The sequence below is a fragment of the Pleurodeles waltl genome, chromosome 4_2 (assembly GCF_031143425.1).
Source record: "Pleurodeles waltl isolate 20211129_DDA chromosome 4_2, aPleWal1.hap1.20221129, whole genome shotgun sequence".
Lineage (NCBI taxonomy): Eukaryota > Metazoa > Chordata > Amphibia > Caudata > Salamandridae > Pleurodeles > Pleurodeles waltl.
The window spans coordinates 899,448,556-899,469,969 of record NC_090443.1 but is presented as its reverse complement, the minus strand read 5'-3'; the positions used below and the strand labels follow the sequence as shown (position 1 = coordinate 899,469,969).

General features: G+C 42.2%; 1 protein-coding gene across 2 annotated transcripts in view; it reads right to left on the bottom strand.

The window, feature by feature from the left end:
- The window catches only part of FAF1 (Fas associated factor 1), a 1,413,415-nt gene that overhangs the window by 838,984 nt on the left and 553,017 nt on the right, over positions 1–21,414 (bottom strand). For both annotated transcript variants that reach the window (XM_069232690.1, XM_069232691.1), the window contains exon 8: positions 2,847–2,933. In XM_069232690.1, coding sequence (XP_069088791.1) covers positions 2,847–2,933 — 87 coding nt within the window. The remainder of the gene's footprint in view (positions 1–2,846; positions 2,934–21,414) is intronic.

Here is a 21,414-nt window from a genome sequence, read left to right as displayed (position 1 = left end):
AGGGTATAGAAGATAGAGAGGCTGTCACACTTGAACATGGGTTATCTGTGTGGCATGTATCCATTCCAGTGAATACTGGGCCAGAGAAGGGCAGGGGAACCTTTGTAAGCACAAAAGGGGACAAAGTCTGACCATCTATAAAGGATCCTTTTAATGTCTCGGAAGACCCCTACAGTTCACATCTGTTGTTTTGGGCGCTGTCAATCCTACATCTTAGGTACCATTTAAATGTAGTTAACACAAAATGGATTCCATTGTGGTTATGTCCACATGTCTCACATGTTCCACACACATCCATTAACATTCAGGTCTTCAGAAAGACAGAGCAGAGACACCCACTTTATGTTCACAGTAAATGCCATCTGCTTCCAACCCACAGCCAAATTCACCCCTTGGACACAAATGGTCATGTAAACTACAATGTGTTTGATTAATACTTATGAGACATGACAAAAGCAGCTTCAGTCCTAGCTTCTCTCACTCATAGAATAGATGCAGCACACCATTTGCAGTGCAAGCACTCTCCACAGGAAATGTACATCCAGGCATAAGCAGTGCAAATTTCCCTCCCTCAAACAACATATAAATTATGTGCATCAGTTGCTCAAGCATTCCATCTTCACAGAATAAGAACATCAGGCTTCATACGCTAACCTATTAGGCATAGGACTCCACAAAAGTGCAAGCATTCATCACAGAACAGGTGGAAGCATCTCTCGCTCACAAGAAAGCACAGTAGCTGCAGTGCATGCTTTACTCTCTCTTAGACCAGGTACAACACAACATCTGTTAAGGTAATTCTCACAGAACATGGATGGCTGATCATCAGCAATACACTGTAAATTACTGTAATGTGGTAGCACTAACAGAGTACAATCAAGAATCATGATACTGCAAAGTGACTGGGAGATTAGCTTATGTGCACCTAGGTGTCATAACAAGAGCCAATGACATAATACATTACAGTAGAACTAAAAATATGCTGTAGGGTTGAATAAATTATGCAACAAGAAAGTTGCAACAAAAGGCACCTTTAGACACAGTTTTACTTCAACATTTTGTAATTTTTACAAATGTTAATACTGTAATGGCAAAGCTTTCACCTCACAAATAACAGTTTAGCACCTACATACAGCAATCTACACTTGAAAAGCTGACCGGCCTCTGCGCAACAAAAGGCCTTCTACCATGCGGCAACAAATGTGGTAGCTTTTTTTAGTAACTTTTGGTCTATTTGAGCAAGAAACGTTTTTTGTTAAAATCAGCATACGGTGAAGATGAAAGATTATGTGGTATGTGAGGTGTATCCATAATTATGCAGAAAATGCTGCAAAATTGCAAATTCCAATGGGTCTGGTCATACCCCAGACTCTGGAAGAGTGGGCTAGAAATAGACAGAGTTTATGTATTTACAGAAACAGCAGTGATAGATATCAAAATAAGTTACAATATATTGTGGCACTGAAAATAAAAGGAGTTAACATGCAGTTTCCACTCCTAAGATCACACACATAGCTGTGACACAAACAAGTGATTTAATTTTAGACTCTGAGCAGTGGTGTAACAAAGGCGCCGCGGTGCGGGGGCCCTCAGCACAGTACACATTACACGGGCGGCAGGCCCATGACTGAGCCCAGGGAGGAAGGGCCCCCCTTCCAGGTACTTTGAAGGGGGGCCCTCAAGTTTCATTACACCACTGACTAAGTAATCAGAACATTCATTATCATTCCTGTCTACCGCTTGATTCAAAATAAGGATGAAATCAGACATTTAAGAGGGTGAGCATATTAAGTTGCATGGAGAATTAACACCTTTTTGGAGGGCACATAGGCTTGAAATCAGGTACCCCATTAAAGCCTAAGGAGGCAATTTGTTTTATCAGGTAGGTGAAGAGAAGTAAAAGGATGGTGAGACCTGCAGAATGAAGGCAAGTTGATAGGTATGGATTATTATTTACAGCGCTTTAGAATGACACAGCATAAAGCTTTGTAAAAGCACTAACTTCTACGTTAATAAAACTGGGAGTAAAGTGTAACTGTTTGTGTACCGGTTCTCAGACTCACAACGACGCAGATAAAGTTCCTGAGGCCCTCTGCCATGAATATGTGATTTCCTGCACAGTCTTACGACACAGGCGATTGAGTGCTAACCGACTTTAACTTGGTGAAAGTGAAGGAAGCTGGAGAAGGTGAATGCAAGATAAACTTACTGACATTCAGATATTAAGTTTGATGGCCCGAATTCAGTCTTTGGAGCTCTCAGTCCCAAGTGCCTGATGAATTATTTGGAGGGTGTCCCAACCCATAGACCTTCCCACAACCTCCCATCCCCTAAAGCTATGCCCCAGCCTATATTGTTTCTCTCCCTAAAAACAGAACAGGTCATAAAAAAACTTAAGAAATAGGGTTCTGTAGAAGGGAGTGAACTGCAGATAGTATTTGGGTACAGCCATGGGCACTCTACGTACAGCTACATACGCAAATGTAATCACATACCATGCCTGCATATATCCCAATTTCTAGTGAAGGCTTGAAGTGACATCATAAATCTCCTATGCATGATATACTTCCAACACATCTCTGAATGGTGAACTACGTTGGAGTTGTCCAACACCAGATCTACTCTAGTTAATATGAACCACTGCTGTATCCACAACAGTATGCCAGATTTCCAAGTGAGACAATAGTTCTATCTGTTAGAGACTTATACTGTGCCAGGAAACAATGAAGCATAGTGCACTACACATAATGGCTCCCAAAATCTATCATTTGATATAGTTGGTACTAGTCAAAAACGTAATGCAGCATATCCCAGCAACAGGCACCTTTCTAAAAGAATTTACTTACAGAGTCATCTGTTGCAGAAGGAGGCCAACCATCCCATAACTGATGCCGTACAGGAATACTTGTGAGGTCGTACACATTTCGCTTTACCTATGAAGAAAGTGGATTATATTTTGTAAATATTATGCGTGTGCACACATTTTCGGACATTATACAGTCTCCTGAATTAGAAGAGGCAACTGTAATTTTTTTTACTATCATGTCTTTATTGGCATTTCAAGGACAATACTTATGAAAGTGCATAACATATGCAATAATACATTTAACTTCCCTCAGCCTACTGCAGATTTATTTTTAATAAAATATCTTATTGCCAATTTTATTCAAATACAAGCTCCTCAGAACATAAACAACATTCTTAGGTCTAAACATATGAAAGCATCAGCCTCTCGTTTTCCAGATGGCTTTGTCAACACCTTAGCTATGATATGAATAATCATTCATCTTCAGGTTTATGATACTCCCATCGGGTCTTCAATCGCCTGTAATGCATTTTAAAGTTTTCCCACCACACACTCACATTTTCAGATCTTTTTGTGGGATATGCTTGGCCTGAAATAGTGTTTCGTCAGGCTGTATGCACCCTACTCAGGGCATGTATTCTCTATTTCACGATAGGATTCAGTTTGTCTCTCCACTCCTTTGCTGTCCATTTCTTTCTCTACCAAACTGAAATTCAGCAATGTTTTGGTGTCTCTTGTTAATTAATGGTCAAATGAAGGCATCGATTCTAGCTAATAGCCTGCCCTTCACAACAAAACTTTTGAGTACTCTGCAGTTCCACAATAATTTCAAGTCGTCACTTACCTCCTGTTATACATTTACAGCAGACTTGGAAGTGGCTACATTTCAGTATGCACAATCTTTCTTGTGAGTATTACGACCGAAGAATAGTTAAGCTGAGCAAAATCAAACTTAAGACAGAGGGAAATGCCCTGTCATCCATCTTAGAGACACCCCACCGCTTCTCCTCACTTACCTCACACAAATCCCTCTCTCAACACATCATAAGCTTGTTATCTGGTCCTGCAGCCACAATTAGATTTATTTATTTTTTAAATGTGATTTGTCTATTATAACACTTGCTTTCAAAGGGCTACATGCTGGTAATCGTTTTATATCGTTTTAAAGAAACTCAAATTCTTGCACTAGCTGCAGGTATCTGTAAAATTTATGTAGTCACCTTGTGTCTAATGTCAGAATACTATTTCCCGCGCCCATGTGCGATAATGCAACTCATATCTGTGATCTCAATCAAACCCAACTCTAAAATTCTCCCAGAGCAGTTACTCATGCCTCATGTCCACTGACAAAAAGTCGTATTGTTAATGTTACTGATCCATCCTCTCACCTTGAGTGCCGTCACAAGGCCCTTGGCTCTGGGATCATACAAGTAACACAGAAAATTCACCTTTTCCTGTTTGTCTTATTTTAGCTTTGCCTATTGTTCTCTTCACTTGATTTAAAAAACAATCTTTTATCATCACCAACTGTGTAGCTGGTACAAATGTGTCTTGCATTCTGAGGCCTGTACTGCTAAGATATTTTTAACCAGTTTAGTGCGGGCGTCGGCTACCCCCTCCCGCCTCTCTGTGACATTTTTCCCCACTGGAGCAGCGGAGGAGCAGGCAAGCGTCTTCTCCCTACTCCAGTGGGGAAAAAATACCAAAATGGCCTCCCCAGATGCCAGGGAGGCATCGATGGAAAGGGGAAAGTCTCCCCTTTCCATCAATGCCTTCCTGGCACCGAGTCCTGGCTATGGATCGCAGCGCGGCCTACGATCCATGGGCAGGAAATGCCCCTAGGCACCAGGGATCTTGGGGGGGGGGGGGGGGGGGGTTTGGCCCCTGTGTAAATGGGCCACCCCTCCCCTGTGGGCGCACAAATTAAAAACAAAAATAGGTTGGGGTTGTTTTGGGGGGTGACCATGCCGTCCAGATTTAAAAGAAAATCGGGGGGGGTCGGGCCTCCGAACACAGGCCGACACCTGGGGCTACAAATGATTATAGTTTTCCCTGGAGGGGTGATTGCCACCCGCAATATTGAAAAAAAATTACATAGAAAATGTTGGGGCCATTGGCAAAGCACACATGTATGCAAAAAAAAAGTGATGTAGAGAGTTAGTGTCTCTCTCCCTCTCTCTCCAGCACTGAAGGACAATGACATGTATAGGTCAGTGTTTGACCTGCTTTTCATGTTCATCTCCATCAGAACTTAGTAGATGTTCAGTTTGCTGTATGATAAGTGCATTACAGTCACAGCACTGCACATAATGTTGGCTGGGACACATGCTACGTTCTCATGGACTCCCAAGTGCGCCAAACACTACCCTTTTTCATAACCTATGACCTTCTTTTTAGGGAACATCACGAGAATTCCCCAGCATGTCTCCCTTAGTTTCAAAGGTAGATATGCTCACTCAGTTCGAGGAATCGCTTTGTATGGCATACTCGGACACCCACAACTTGCATCTACAAACTGGAAGGAGTTGGATTTAGCACAGTGAGTGCATTAAAGGCACATGAAAAACATGTCTTCCCGAGTCTCAGGTGGCTGTCATGGGAGTCATTAGTAAACGTTTCTAACTCATGCATTCGGTAATGTTAAGGAAGAAGGAGGTGGTTACTTGACAGGGGGAAATGTAGTCAAACTTATTCCATTCTATGGCGTGATGTGATGGGCCCTTGTCTGGCAGCGGTAAGTTAATGCGAGTGCAGTGATTGGTTAGATTGGGCCCATGGCTGGCGGTATGAAAGGTTTGTTTTTTGTGCGTGAATGGCGTGTGAATGGACCATAAATAGGTCGGTGCCTGGAGGCGTCTTTATGGCCCACCTTCAGAAGGCTTGGTTTCAATATTCAGATACTTTGATAAGTATTCATGATTTGAAACCATAATTTCTAGAGGTGATAAAACCAACCAGTATGAGTGGTGGGTTAACATTAACAAACTAGAACCAGGGGAGTCCAAGGTCGCAGGACTTGCGTGGTTCTCACCAGTTTTCCTTCACCCAGAATTCCCTTGAAATCCCAAAACGTGCTTAAAAACACATTTGCCTTGCATTTCAATGAGCAGAAGTCTGGGGATTTGCAGGCAGCCACAAATTTTCTACCACTCAGCATTCCTCTAAGTCTCCAGCGAAAAACTGCTTCACTCAATGAGTGGGCAATTGACCACAACAGGGAAGTACCCAAAACAGATTGTGGAGACATCAAAATTACTTACCACAAAACAGCCTCGTTTTGTAAGACAGTCACCCCAGTATTTGGTCCTGGGCTCGGCAGCCATATAGGGAAACCTACCAAACCCAGACATTTCTGAAAACTAGACATCCAAGGCAGTCCACAGAAGTGTGGCATAAAGTTTTCTTACCCAGAATACCCTGCAAAAGTGAAACATTGATTAAAAATGCTATTTTTTCTTTCTTTTTCATCACAGAAACTACAGGAATGTGCAGGGATCCTGAAACTTCCTACCACCCAGTGTTTCTCCACTTGTCCTGATAAAAACACAACCCTGCTTGTGTGCCTGCGCCAGGAATGGATCACTCCAGGGTTAACATTAGCCCCCATGCAAGGACTACAATTGACCCTTGTGTGATCCAGTCCTGTTGCGGGCAATAGACCTACTCACACAAGTGAGGTACCATTTTTATTGAGGGACTTGGGGGAACGCTGGGTAGGAGGAAATTTGTGGCTCCTCTCAGATTCCAGAACCTTCTGTCACCAAATTGTGAGGAAAAAGTGTTTTGTTTTTTTTGCCTCATTTTGAGGTTGGCAAAGGATTCTGGGTAACAGAACCTGGTGAGAGCCCCACAAGTCACCCCATCTTGGCTTCCCCTAGGTGTCTAGTTTTCAGAAATGAACAGGTTTGGTAGGTTTCCCTAGGTGGCTGCTGAGCTAGAGGCCAAAATCCACAGCTAGGCACTTTGTAAAAAAACAGCTCTGATTTCTTTAGGAAAATGTGATTTGTCCACATTGTGTTTTGGGGCATTTCCTGTCGCGGGCACTAGGCCTACCCACACAAGTGAGGTACCATTTTTATTGGGAGACTTGGGGGAACACAGATTAGCAAAACAAGTGTTATTGTCCCTTGTCTCTCTCTACATTTTTTCCTTCCAAATGTAAGACAGTGTGTAAAAAAGACGTCTATTTGAGAAATGCCCTGTAATTCACATGCTAGTATGGACACCCCGGAATTCAAAGATGTGCAAATAACCGCTGCTTCTCAACACCTTATCTTGTGCCCATTTTGGAAATACAAAGGTTTTCTTGATACAAATTTTTCACTCTTTATATTTCAGCAAATGAATTGCTGTATACCCGGTATAGAATGAAAACCCACTGCAAGGTTAAGCTCCTTTATTGGCTCTGGGTACCTAGGGTTCTTGATGAACCTACAAGTCCTATACATCCCCGCAAACAGAAGAATCCAGCAGATGTAACGGTATATTGCTTTAAGAAATTTGACATTGCAGGGAAAAGGTACAGAGTACAATGTGGAGAAAAATGGCTAATTTCTTCACCTCAATGTCAATATTGTTTGATTTCAGCAGTTATTTTCTGTATGAAAACCTTGTAGGATCTACACAAATGACCCCTTGCTGAATTCAGAATTTTGTTTATTTTTCACAAATATTTAGCTTTCTGAGATCCTGCACTGGTTTCACACCCATTCCTGTCACTAACTGGAAAGAGTCTGAAAGCACAAAAGTAGTAAAAATGGGGTATGTAAAATGCCAAAATTGTGTTGAAAAATGTGGTTTTCTGATTCAAGTCTGCTTGTTCCCGAAAGCTGGGAAGATGGTGATTTTAGCACCGCAAACCCTTTTGTTGATGCCATTTTCAGAGAGAAAAAAAAAACACAAGCCTTCTTCTGCAACCCTTTAATCCCAAATTTAAAAAAAAAAAAAAAAATCGCTGTATTTTGGCTAATTTCTTGGTCTCTTCTAGGGAAAACCACAAACTGTGGGTACCTTTGGAATCACTAGGATGTTGGAAAAAAAGGACGCAAATTTGGCATGGATAGCTTATGTGGGCAAAAAGTTGCGAAGGCCTAAGTGCAAACTACCCCAAATAGCCAAAAAAGGGCTCAGCACTGGGGGCAGCTAAGAGACTATTGTATATTTTTGGTAAACAAATAGTAACCATTCGAGATTTATCATCTTAAACGAGTCTACCCTGCCCACCTCTGATACTTGGAGCTTCCATCATCATCTTATATCTTCCAGAGAAGTGTCCAAAAGAGACTTCTGATTGAAGCATCCATATTCCCTCTTCTCGACATGTAAATTCGAAGGTACTTGAAATCTTCACACTAAGGTCTGAGCTACAATTGCCACCCGACTTCAGTTTCACCACCCAGCATTAGATATATTAAATATCGGACCTAGCTGGTTTTCAGACACGAGAAACCACCAAAAATATTGATTATGTTACGTATTTGGTATCCTTTATGTAAATGCATATCATTTGCATATCGACATTGCATGTCCATAGGCCACTGATAACCAGTCACTGAGGTAACTTGCTGGTACTTTGGACCAGTGGTTCAACCGCTAAGGAAAACAAGACCTGTCACTTGCCACTGTCTGGTTTCCCTGCCAATCAAAAAAGTTCACAACAACTTTCCTTCAACCCTGTTCTGTGCATATGGGCATTAATAAAATATTTTCTTACATATCATACTATACTATTTGAAAAATGAATGTCATAGGTTTCTCAACATCTAGAAGCGTTACAGTCATGGCTCCCTCTAAACTGTACAAGAATGAATTAAACATCACATTTACTGTTCTATACTCTAGCAATTTCCCCACATTTCTCAACAGAATCACTATGCTTGCTACATTTGGATAAATCTCTCCTTTTCAAAATGTTGAAGAAATGCACCTCAGAGTGCACTGACATGCCTATGTGACTGGGAGATGAATGCAGCACAATCTAGGCAACAAGGATATAGGATAAGAAAGTCTGGGTACGATTTGGAAGGGGTATTATATGGGAGACATCTGGAGAGGGGGGTCACTCCTACCTTTTGCAGACCTGGCGAAAGAGTATTGCATGTACAACTCGGAAAGTTTTCGATACTTGCAACTGAGACATGCACTGAGATGCCATATCCCTGAGGACAAGCAACTCCCGAAGTATGCGCTGCTAGAGGATAGGCTCCTGTCAGAACAGAACCCATGATGACCAAGGCCACCTCCCTGATATATCGGAAGTTATTCAATAATTCTCCTGCTCCCTGCAGAACCTCCGGGTAGCATAGGAGGGTAACATTGGGCTGACTGATAATGATGACTGGATGGAGGCAATTCAGAGCCCCAGGGAGATTGCCATAAGGGCCAGTTTTAGGTTAATACAAATTAGAATCCTACACAAGGCATACTACACCAGGTCACTGCTGCACTGACTGGTGAGGTGTACATCTGACCGTTGTGCCAGAGGTTGTGACATGGTGGGATCCTTTTCTCACATCCTATGGGAATGTTCGATGTTGCTCTGAAAACTCACACTGTTATGTGTGTTACGGAAAACAGGTTACTTGGCTGTCATAAATATATTTTGTATTATCTGAATCATGCATTGTACGTTGAGCATCGCTTTAATAAAAATAATTATTAAAAAAAAAAAGATTTGGAAGGGATCAGATTTGAAAAGCTTCACTTATAAACCTGATTTGCCCAAGTCCCACTGAAAAGGTCTTTGAAATAAGTTATACAACTTTAGTCAAAATTGAAATTCAAGGTGTTGTAGTGTTCTCTCTGGGCAGGGTAGAACATGTTTCTTTGTGAACTTAAAATTACTTACATTACTAGCCTCTGCTTTCATGTCAGCACATTTAAAGTGTTTAATGTGAAGAGCTAATAACCAAAAGAAGTCCTGCATATGCAGAGCATAACCATTTACATGCTGAGGTATGGTTACCACTTTGAACATTAACTCCCAAGTCTTTGACTGGCAGTTGCCAGTGCGTCAGTCTGTATTGTTCACAAATGTATTTCTGAACAATTAATGCAAGTATTACACCATCACTAAGTATATTTAGTTTCACTTTAAAGGCTTACAACTGTCACCAGTACATCCTCCTGTAGAAGTTGAAAATGAAAAATTACAAGTTCAAAGACAAACTACGTTGAAGTTTGGATGCAGCAATCTCACCCCCATCCTTTTGACTCAAGAGGCTCTGTCTCAAAAGAAGAGGCAGAGATGGTACTTAAAAGAAAGTGGTCCAGATGCTAAGGACAAAACATTCAATCTCAAGCAATCAAATTCACATTCGGCTTGTGGAAACATATCTTGCAAATTACACATAGCAGTGGAAGGAGGCAAAACTGCATAACAGGGGTTGGAAATTCACTCCAAAGATACAGTGTCCCTAAAAAATTAAGCCATAAACGGAAACTCTTGAGAAAAAAAACAGAGGACAAGTCTTGTTCTTGGCTGTGAAAAGATCACATCTACATAACTTCACTCATAGAATATCACTGATGCTACCATTGGTTTAGGGTGCCTTTCTTAGTTTACTGCAATCTTTCTGCTCAGAGAATCCAGATCTTTCATCTCTTTAGGAAGTGAATTAGCTGGCAACAGCCCAATGTACATTTTTGGAGCTCATTAGTAAAGAGCCAGTATTTCTGAACACCCTTGTTTGTTGAGGTACAACATTGCAGTGGTATTGTCTATTCAAGCTTACACCTTCCCGATCTTCACCAAAAAAAACCTTCAAGTTAGCTAGACCACTCTCTTGCAAAGCATTTATTTGGACTTTCCTTTGTTGCAGTGACCACACATCACTTAAGTGTACACCTCATTCCTTAAGGGGTGCATATGTCACCATAGCAACCTCAGGACATGGAAAATTAAAGAATTATTCTTTTTAAAGAAGTTCGTCATAAGTCTGCCACAATTACAATAAGACTTGGGGACAGAAGAAGAGCTGGTCTTTCAAAACCCATGGAATTGCTTCCGCCTAAAACTATAGATGCCACAGAAGAGACAGCACCCTCAACCACGCCAGAGGTCCAAGAAATAGACCTAAAGCCAACAGGCCCAGATAACAGAAATCAAATCTTGCTGGCTGAGTAGGATCTCTCATCTGCAAAGACAAGTTACTTTTTTTTTTTTTTTTAGCAACAAAGACAAGCTCCTTTTTAGTGCTGAAAATGTCCGCCTGATTACAGTACCCAAAACTGTCCATTTGAAATAAACAGGCTTAACTAGAAACAACTTCTAACAAAGTCACCCACATACAGCTTGATAGCGACGAATTCCTTATCATGAGTGACTACATCTGCCACGACTTATGACTTTTATGAACACTCTTGGAGCAGAAGACTGACCAAATGGAAAGACCTTGACCTTTGTAATGACGATCTTATTAACATTTACTTAAGCAATGACAGTCTTGATCCACTCTTGATCAACTGCACAATCAACTGGTATAAGGCAACTTTCTACCATTCTTGAAGTTTGCAGCATCTAAACCTCTAACAGCAAAACCTATTTGAGTTATTGGAAGGTTTAACACATTTTACCCATATAGGTGGTCAGGTGGCAGAATGAGACCCCTACCCAGATGCCCTTTGCCAGAGGCACATTCTCTGCGCCCATGAGACATGCTGAGGTAGCTGTTTCTACTTCTTAAGTTGAAGTTGTTGCCTATCAAACTGGTGCGCAAAACCTCTGAGAAAAAAAAATGTCTGTGTAGTTGACACAATGGTGCAGTCAACTTTAAAGCTTCAGCTTTAGCACATCTTTGCTCAAAATTCCCAAGGAATTAACCCCTTTTTTACTCCAAACAAGCATTGATCATTAACTTTCATGTCTGATGTGAGTTCCAGAGAGCTGGCTTGCAAAATGGCCCCATTTGCATAAGGCTCTCGCAGTTGGAGGACAAAGGCAACATAATCCTCTCTCATCTACATCCTGCCAGTGTGGCAGGGAGAGTTTGGGTTTTATGTTGCGTAACTTGTTCTTGATAAGGAGTATTTGAGCCAAAGAAATAAGTGATATACCCAAATTCTTGCACATATACCTTACTATATAGAACACAATTATCATATCAGGCATGCAAGACACTCACACTACAAGTTCATTAAAGTGTCTAATGTGTAATGACCGGGGTCTTAAAATCCCCTCAAAAATACATCAAGTGCTGAGATGTCTAGGTAGGCACCAAATTAGTGTTTCCCTACTGCAGAAAACTCACCTTAACCCAGGATCGGAATTTAACTGCCACAAAATGGGTGGTGCATAAATTCACCTAATTTTACTTATCATATACTAGAAGAGGAATTATTATGGTCAAAACAAGCACACCGCCACAGGCAATGGACACACACACACTGTGATTAGCATGGCCGAAACCCTCTTCTTCAGGGTAGGTGCAATGGCAAGCTCATCACTAAAGTGGATTGCCATGACCCCCTACGTAGACAACCCAACATTTTATGAGGTACTCTGGGGAATGATATTTAACATGGAAACACAATCACCGATTTGCAGAGAGACTTTATTTGCCTGCCGCATGAAGACTGGGACAACTCTTCACCCATGAGAGCACGGCCCACTTGACATCTGGAGTAAAAGGCATCCTCTGACTACGGACAGCACACACTACTTGGAGGTACATGACATGTGCTCATGCCTTGAACATTGGTTGGCAACACCTGATGTGGGATTATGGGTGCAGGTGATCAGACACATGGTTTGCACACTCTCAGATCACTCACCAATCCTGCTGAGATTTGCGACATGACAACTATCCCCTTTAACAAACAATGGCTACTGCGCTTAGACACCATGGCCAACAGTGTATTCAGTGAGGAACATATGAAAGAAATCACAAAATACTTTGAATGTAACATGGGGTCGGTACAGCAAACCGATGTGGTATGGAAGGCCTTTATGGTCATGTTCAGAAGGCATGTTTTTTTTAAACAAAATTGTATCCTAAAAACATTTTGCAAGCACGTAGCAAACACTGAACGCAACATTAAGCAGCTGGAACAGATACTAACCAAAAGGGATTGTGGCTCAGTACTAAAACAGATCAGAGATAAGTTTACAGAATACTCAGAAGTAGAAAAGGGAGAGGGAATCAAAGTTCAGAGGCAAATATGCAATTGGCACAGGCTTATGGAGGTCCCTGGTCTCTCTAAGTTCCCTTGAGCAGAGAAGAAATACAAGACACACAGGGGATGTGCCATTGTTATAAGGCAAAGATGCTAAAAAAATCTTCTCAGCATATTTTACTGACTTGTACACCACTAAAACTACCTTTTCCTCCAGCACAAGGAGATTAGTATTCAGAGGATACACCATTAATATGGTTGGACGATGTGCAATGGCTGTTTCTGGTTTAACTACTCACCCTAGACGAGAATTGCCTACAAGCAAAACACTAGTATCAAATAGACTCTTGGTGGAATTCTATAAACTGTATGTAGACATCCTCATCACACCTACTTGCAATGTACGACAAAGCAAAATCACAGGGGACTCACCTCCCCCAACGTATGAGGCAATATTGCAGTATTACTGAAACCAGGGAAAGCATCCCAAACATTTCTACCGATCTCAATCATTACTCAACTGTGATGTCAAGATATTAGTTACACTGATAGCCAACAAACTGCTCTTACTGCTCTGGCTATGGTAAGGCCTGATCAGTCCAGCTTTGAGGCTAACCATCCACAACCCATAAACTGCATGCACCTTGTGCCTTGCTAAATGATCATGACGCGGAACCAGATGCTGCAGCCATTTTCCTGAACAAAAATAAGGTGTTTGCCTCCTTGGAGTGGATGTTCCTTTTTACCATAATAAATAGGACAGGAAAACTCCCACCCCTTTCTGGATTGTATCAGGCTACTGTACTCATCTCTAATGGCCAGAGTGCTGGAGTCATGTAAGAAGCTAAAAAGACCACTCGAGGGAAACACCAGGGCTGCCCTTTCTCATGCACAGTATTCACGCTGGGTCTGGAGCCCTATGCATGGCGCTACAACAGTTGCTCAGTTTAAATATCTTTATACACAGATGACTTGACCTGATACCTTTGAAAACTTTGAAACCCACAACAGTGTTTCAACCCAATCATGAGACAATACATTAAATGTAGGAAACTGTCTGGAATTACAATTAATTGGAGTAAAACAAAGATCTTCCCAATTTCTAGCAACTCTCCCAAAATTCACCCTTTGCTAACCGTCAGAGTGCTGCAAGGGATCACTTTAATACCTTGGGGTGTGGATCAATCGAGATAGGAACGTAGTCATGATGAAGAATTATGGCGTCGCAATAGACAAGATCACAGAGTAGGCCACATGATGGACATCCCTCCCTTTATCGTTAGCATAGCGCATATGCCTCTTAAAAATAGTCAGCTTAACCAAAATGCTTTAACTCTCTTTCTGAATGTGCCTTTACAACTCCTGAAATCCTCTTTCTGCACACTTAGAGCACAACTAGTAAGACTTATTTGAGCAGGAAAGGAGTTGAGAGTGCAATGGGAATCACTGACACTACCATTTTGGATGGGAGGTTCTGTTGCCCCCTGATCTGCACCTGTACTACTTAGGTGCTCAAACCCCTTTTGCATATCACTGGGTTCACTGCACCCCATTTCTGCTGCACATTGCATTTGAAGGGGAGGAAGTGGCACATAAACTGCTTCCATCTTTGCCATGAAAAATAGTCCTGGGGCATAAAGTATCACTCAGCACTATTAAAAGTACCACAGTTTCTTGGAAAGGACTGACAGGTGGCTTGGAGGATATCATGTACTACCCTACACCGCCTCTGAATTATCACCCATGTCAACCAGCAGTACATGAATCCAAGACAATCTCTCAGCTGAAGGAACTAGGTATATATACCTAGAGAGACTAAAAAAACAGCAACTATTCCAATCTAGCCAACTTTCAAGAAGGCTCAGATGGCACCCCTAGACATATACCTCTTTGGCCGCCTAAGGGGAGTGTGTAGGACAGCAATATCCAATTTTCCTCTCAAACCCACCCCATTTCCATCACTTTGACAGTGAACTCTATCAAATAGCTATACCAGCACATGTGGAGCAAATGACAAGCTGGAGTGAGCCCAGATAAAATCAAATAAGCAGGAGGAAGAAATCCTGACAAATGTTTGGGAATTTTGCTGTACCCAAACTCGCTTGCTATACTAGCACAGGTGGCTAAGAATCATACAATATATGTTCCTGAAAAGGGCTACTGTACCTCTCTTGCCCTTTGGTGGTTTGGCCTTCAGGAGGCCTCAACCTGTATGATAAGAATATTGCCTGAGGAAGAGTTCATGTGCCTTGTCTGAACAAGTGGTGGAGTCTCCACATATTGGCGAGAAGTGCTGGCCGCACTGGTCTGCATGACAGATTGCAAAATACAAACTGACCCCAAAATTGCACTGTTGGGATTTATGGTGGACTTGAGAACAACTTTAAAAAAATGTATTGCACTTGCATCACTAATAGCTGGAGGGGGGATGGCGTGTTACTAAGGAGGAAGAAAATGCCCAAAATTCAGATGCATGCAGAGCTAATCCCGCCTGCTTCTAGATATAGAGATGTCTGAGGTGTGTGGATAGATGAACCTCACATGGAAGCCTAGTCAATAAAACACTCCAGGGTTACATGACTTGATAAGTAAAGAAGCATTCACCACAGATGCGGTGGTAAGAGCGTTGACCATGCTTCCTTCACTTGTTCAATAAGAGCTGTACTGAAAGGCAGAAATGAATTAGTTGTCTGCTTGATTTGAAGGTATCTGTGCTGAAGCAGGACCTTCAGGCTCTGGGGAAGCTCTTATTTGGTGGAGTACCCAGCTACCTTTCATAGCAAAGGCCAACCAACAATGAAGCCTTAGACTCAAGGTCAAAAACTACTCTGCCCCTCTCACTCGAATCATCGGAATCCTGTTGAACATGATTTAAAAAAAAGAAAGCAGCAGTGTCTGAGACGAAAAAAAGTTAATGTTTGATCTGAAATGCTATCTAAGAAGTACTCTGTGAACACAGGGAAAGTTTTGCAAACAGTATAATTTGCTCTCTCAGAAGCTGCTTTGGACAAAGGACATCACCAAGACAGACTGAACTCAAACAAACTGCAATAATAAGGCTTAAACACTGACCAGAAACCACCAATGATGGAGGTTGGACCAATGTAGGTGGAGTCATAGATGGAATTACTGATGCCAAAGAAACTATCACAACCTCCTTTAGAGTCAAAGGTGGCATCACAGGGGGAGGAATTATGGGTATTCTTAGCATGATCTCATTGAAGGTTTCATTCTGCTGTGCACAAGCACGTACAGGAAGCTCACATGAAGAATAGGCTGCAACATGAAACTGGTTAAGAAAACATGGTTAAGGAATAGTGATCTTCTCTCGTCCTGCTCTGATGGAAATAGAGCTCCACCTCGTGTTGTCTCTATGAGGAAGACCTTGCTCTGGTCGGAGACGTCATCTTTGGCTTAGAATGTCCACGAGGGAAATACAAAGCTTTCTTTAAAGAAGACAAAACCTTCTTAGATGATCTTTCACTCGAAGCCATTGCTTGCATCTTGGGGCATAGGTCACCCAGGCATAGGTTACCAAGACACCAGAGGAAAGATGTATGAGCGTAGGTAACAGACAAACTGTTCATGCAAGATTTTGTTGAGGTACACTATGTGGTAAGAGACACTGTCGAAAACACAATTTTTTGGCATTACACACCAAAACGTCAAATACAGAATGAGAAAATCTAAAACGTTCTGAGCCAAATGACAGTGCAGAAAAAACAGAAGGGCTGGTGTCACAGATGCTAGTATTGCAGTCAGCATGCCACTTGTGGAGGACCGGCAAATGCCTCTAAATACCCCGAGATGGGTTATCAATATACTTTCTGACCTTTTACAAGGGCATACCTATACCATTTTTTATAACACCAATCCTTAGATAAGATTGAATTACTTTTGATATACTTTCTATAGCAGAAAACACGAAAAGAAAAATTATAACTCCACACCTCAGAGGAGAAGGATAGAAATGCAGTTAACTTCTTTATTAATAATAGTGCTCAGACACAAAAGCACTTTCAGGACTCATTCTTGCCTACTTCTTTCAAAAAGTGTTGAGAGCACTGTCTCCGAATTACAGAATTCATTTAATTTCTCCATATCCTTTTTCTCAAACCATAACCCTTACATCAAACATTTCCTTTGCACAGAACACCAGTTCAGAATTGATTAGTTGTGGCCCCCACTGGCAAGGTTACGAAATCTACTAATTTCACACTCCTGATGCACATATGTGTCTAGACAAGTTAATGCAACCTTTTCCACTTCTTAACCAATGTACTGAAAGGAATACACTGCATATTTATGCCTTCTGTTACACAAATAGTGATAGACCAATAACATTACTGGAAACTACCTTTAAAAGAAGTCTTTACAACTCATTTATTTATTTAAGACACTGCCACCAAACTGCTATCCTGGCACTAGCTATCAACACAAGAGAGGTCAAACGGTGTTGCTCAAACACATTCCTTGTGAACCCAACCCGGGTAAAAAAAACTCTGTGAACAATCTAAGGGAGGCTGGAAGCTGTTCCCAGAGCCTGGCTGCCCCGACCATAAAAGTCCTAGCCCCCTGGGCCAAGTTAGCCGGGGAAGAGCAAAGATCTCTCTTTGGAGTGCATCTCCTCAGGCTACTTCGCAAAGAAACCGGGCCAGATCCCTGCAGCACTCGAAACACAATGCAGAGGCACCTGAAGTTAATTCTTTGTTTAGTCAGCAGCTAATGTACTTCCTTCAGAGCTGCAGAGGCTGAGGCCCTTCTTGCTCTGTTCAAGGCAAGTTTCGCAGCCAGAACTTTAACTTTGGACAACTGGAGTAACAAGTAGTCTGGGATACCTAGCAAAAGGGCATTACAATAATCAAGCTGGCTAAGAATGACACTGCGTACCACCAGTGCTCTAACTTTGGGAGGGAGCATAAGAAGAATCTTCCTCAAACCTCTCAAAAGCACAAAACAGGTGCCCGCAATTTTATTCCCGCTGACCTTGCTGTCAAACATAAGCCCCACATTCCATACCATGTCCGCGGGCTAAATCTTTCCATCTGATGGAAAAGACCAGAAATTTGTGCTGTTTATTGCCTAAACAGCACAGTAGCTCTGTCTTGACCCCATTGAAGTTAAGGGTGTTGGAATTGAGCCAAAACCTGACCTTGTGCATTCATTCATGGAAAGAGACCAGCTCCTGGCTGCCAGCTAGCGACAAGATCAATTGAGTACTGTCAGCATAGTTGACCAGTTGCAGGTTGTAGGATTCAATCAGTAAAATTAGGGGGGATAGATGTTAAAAAGAATGGAGCTAATAGCAGAGCCCTGAGACACATCTTGGTTCAGCATCCTAAATTCCAAAAGAAAGAGAGGTAGCACAACTGCTTGACATATGTTCACTAGGTCGGAATGAAACCATTGTAATGCTGTCCCTTCAATCCCCATTTCGGTCCGCTGGGAGAGGAGGGTATTGTGACAGACCATATCAAATGCAGCCGAGAGGACTAACAGAATCAGGACCACTGAAAGACCCTCATTCGGAGCCTGTCCATAGCAGCCAGCAGGGCTGTCTCCATTCTGTGGCCTGGCCAGAAGCCAAAGGATTCCCCCTTCCAGCAGATTGTTGGCCTCCACATATTGAGATAATACTTTACTCACAAATTTCTCCAGAATTTTCACAGGACAGGGCAACTAAAATATTGGCCTATAGTTGGACAAAAAGTACTGGTCCAAGGAAGGTTTTTCAAAATGGGCCTCACAGTGGCTTTTTTCAAAAAGTGGCTGGTACTGACCCCTCTTCTAGCAACTGGCCGCAAGTTTGCCAAAGTAGCAGAAAAAGCCCATCTGCCTCTTCTTTCCTGATGTAATATGGCAATGGATCCAGGGGAGAGCCTGATGAGGTGGCTAGGGCCAACGAGCAGAAAACTTCCACCGAAAGCGGCCCAAAGCAATCTAGCTTGCAGGAGCAGGTCCTGTAGTCAGAATCACCTGGAAGGCGAAGATTGAAACATTTCTTAAAATTCCCTAACTGAGGCATAGTAGAAGTTGAAGAATTAATACCTCTGAGAATTTTATCCTCAAATAATATCACAAACTCATCACAAAGAGCCTGAGAAGGAGTGACTACCTGATTCAGGTAGAACGGATTGGACAATTCTCTTGTGATTTCAAACACCTTCCTAGCGCTCAGATAAGTTGCTCAAATGGTCCATCACTTTCTTCTATTTAGCAAATGCCCATTTTAATAAATTTGTGGGTCACCAAATGTGGTGTGGACCACTTTTCCTCAGGTAAGTTCCTTGTAACAGAGAAAAGATTGGTGAGCCCACACTGGTTCAAGTTTAACAGCCCAACCTTCACAGGCAATCTTTTCAATCAATACGCAAAGTAATATCAGTGAATCTAGCGGTCTTTTGTTACTGACGTTTCAAAAACAGCAGCCGACAAGTGTTTCGCCCCTAAGCGGTCTGTGTACCTGGGGCTTTCTCAAGGCTACAAAAACATAGGAAATATGTTATAAGTGACCTTAAACTCTACAGATATAGCTGTCACCCGAAGTGCAAGATTACCTAGTTCACCAGGGAGTTTTCACCCTGTGTGAAAAGTGATAACTTAGACAATACAGTTTTTGATGGTGGGTCTAGTAAAAGGAAAGACCTTCACCCCATGCTGGTTGCAAGGTGATACGAGTAAGAATCCCAAGATATCAAGAATACTCTAGTGTAGTCACACAGAGATGCCAGCAATTGGGTATTGGTTAAAGTTAGAGAGATCTGATTTCAATTAAATAGGGACTTGGACTGGAGTCACCCGAGAGTGAGATGAGATTTGGACCATGAACAGGTAGCAAAAAGTGCTATTTTGTCTACCTCCCTATAGGCATGACGCCATTTTCTTTCTGCCTTCTTACACTTGTGCTTCATGAGCTTAAGTGAAGCATTATACCAGGGAGCTGAAAATGTCTGCTGTGGCTTTATTGCCTCACTGAGTCGAATGTTTAAATGACTCGCTCTTCCACCGCCACAGTTGCCCTCCACATTTATTCTTTTGCGTTGATGCTCGGAGGCAGCTTAAGAACTGAATACCTCGAACTACTTTTCTAAGCTTTCTCCAGGCCCTGCTACAATAGAGTCTAACCAGCTAGCTGACACAATCCTAAGATCTCACAGGACCCTTGTATGTCCCTAAGTACAAACGAACAGCCAGAATCAGACCAAAGATTGAAATCACCCAGCAACATAAAACTGGAGTGAATTATCGCTGTATTACAGACAAGCTCAATGAAGGGCTGGAGATATGAGGGCACTAGTACATAATACATCCTTTGCTCTCCCTCCTCACCAAGTTGTCCTTCCTCATCAACCTAAGCTCCTTGAATGCCAATGCTCTCACTCAAGACCACAAGTGCTCCCATCATACTGTGTGTTTTCATCATACCCCATGTACCGCCATCAGAGACAATGCACTCTCAACACTCACTGTGCTCTTGTGCCCCTGCTGAGCTCTCTTGCTACCTGCCAAGATCTGTCACCAATCAATGGGGTTGCCTGCCATTCTCCCATTTCCTGTCATGCCTCCCACATGTCTCATCTCAAAAAATATTTCTCCTCTCCACCTTTCCAGACATCGGAAAATCACACCTAAAAATATCACCGCAACTAGTTATATCAAAGCCACATACCACCATACATCACCCAGAGCTGTGTCAAATTTGTCACCTGTTCAGCCTTCTCTCCCTCCACAACAACCAGCACTACTTTAAGCAATTACACAGTATAACACAACCTTTCTCACACCCTTCATTTCCCACATCACATCATCCCTAAGGAAACCAGGCACCACACTTATCTCAAAGCACACATGTCAAACAGAACCCCACCACCCCACCTACACCCTGATGGAGTAAGCAATGAAACCCTGGCAGGCAGGCAGAAACTGTCTTTCAAAAGGGTGGAATAGCTGGAAACAGTAGGTGTGTTGCCTACATTTAAAAAGGGTGGCCAGGGGCCTAGTGTAGCCTAACATACTAGTCGCGCAGTTGCTCTGAAAGCAGAGTTTTCAGTTTCCATATAAGGGAGGTCCTGCAGGGCAGGTAGGAGGAAGGGAAGACTTCTATGTCCTCCCTGGTCTTAACTTAAGAACGTCTACATGCAGGGCAAGAACTGAAATGACTGGAAGACTAATTACAACCCCTTCCAAATGCACAATGACCTTCAGAAATCAAGACCCTTGAAAAAGACTGTCATCGTCAGAGGCAATGATTAAAGACAAGAACCCTTCAGATCAGATATTATGAGAAATGAGAACCCCAAAAAAGGAATACTCTTCACAACAAACATTGGCAATGCCAAAAAGGTCTGGCTTTAAAAGAATATTGTATGGTAATGGTAAGCATTACAAATAGGCAGCTTGGGATATGTATATGTGTGGAAGCAAAGAACTGTAGAATGATATTGGTGTAGGTTAAAAGGTCAGGTGACAGTTGCACTGTCAAGCCAGTCCTAAAA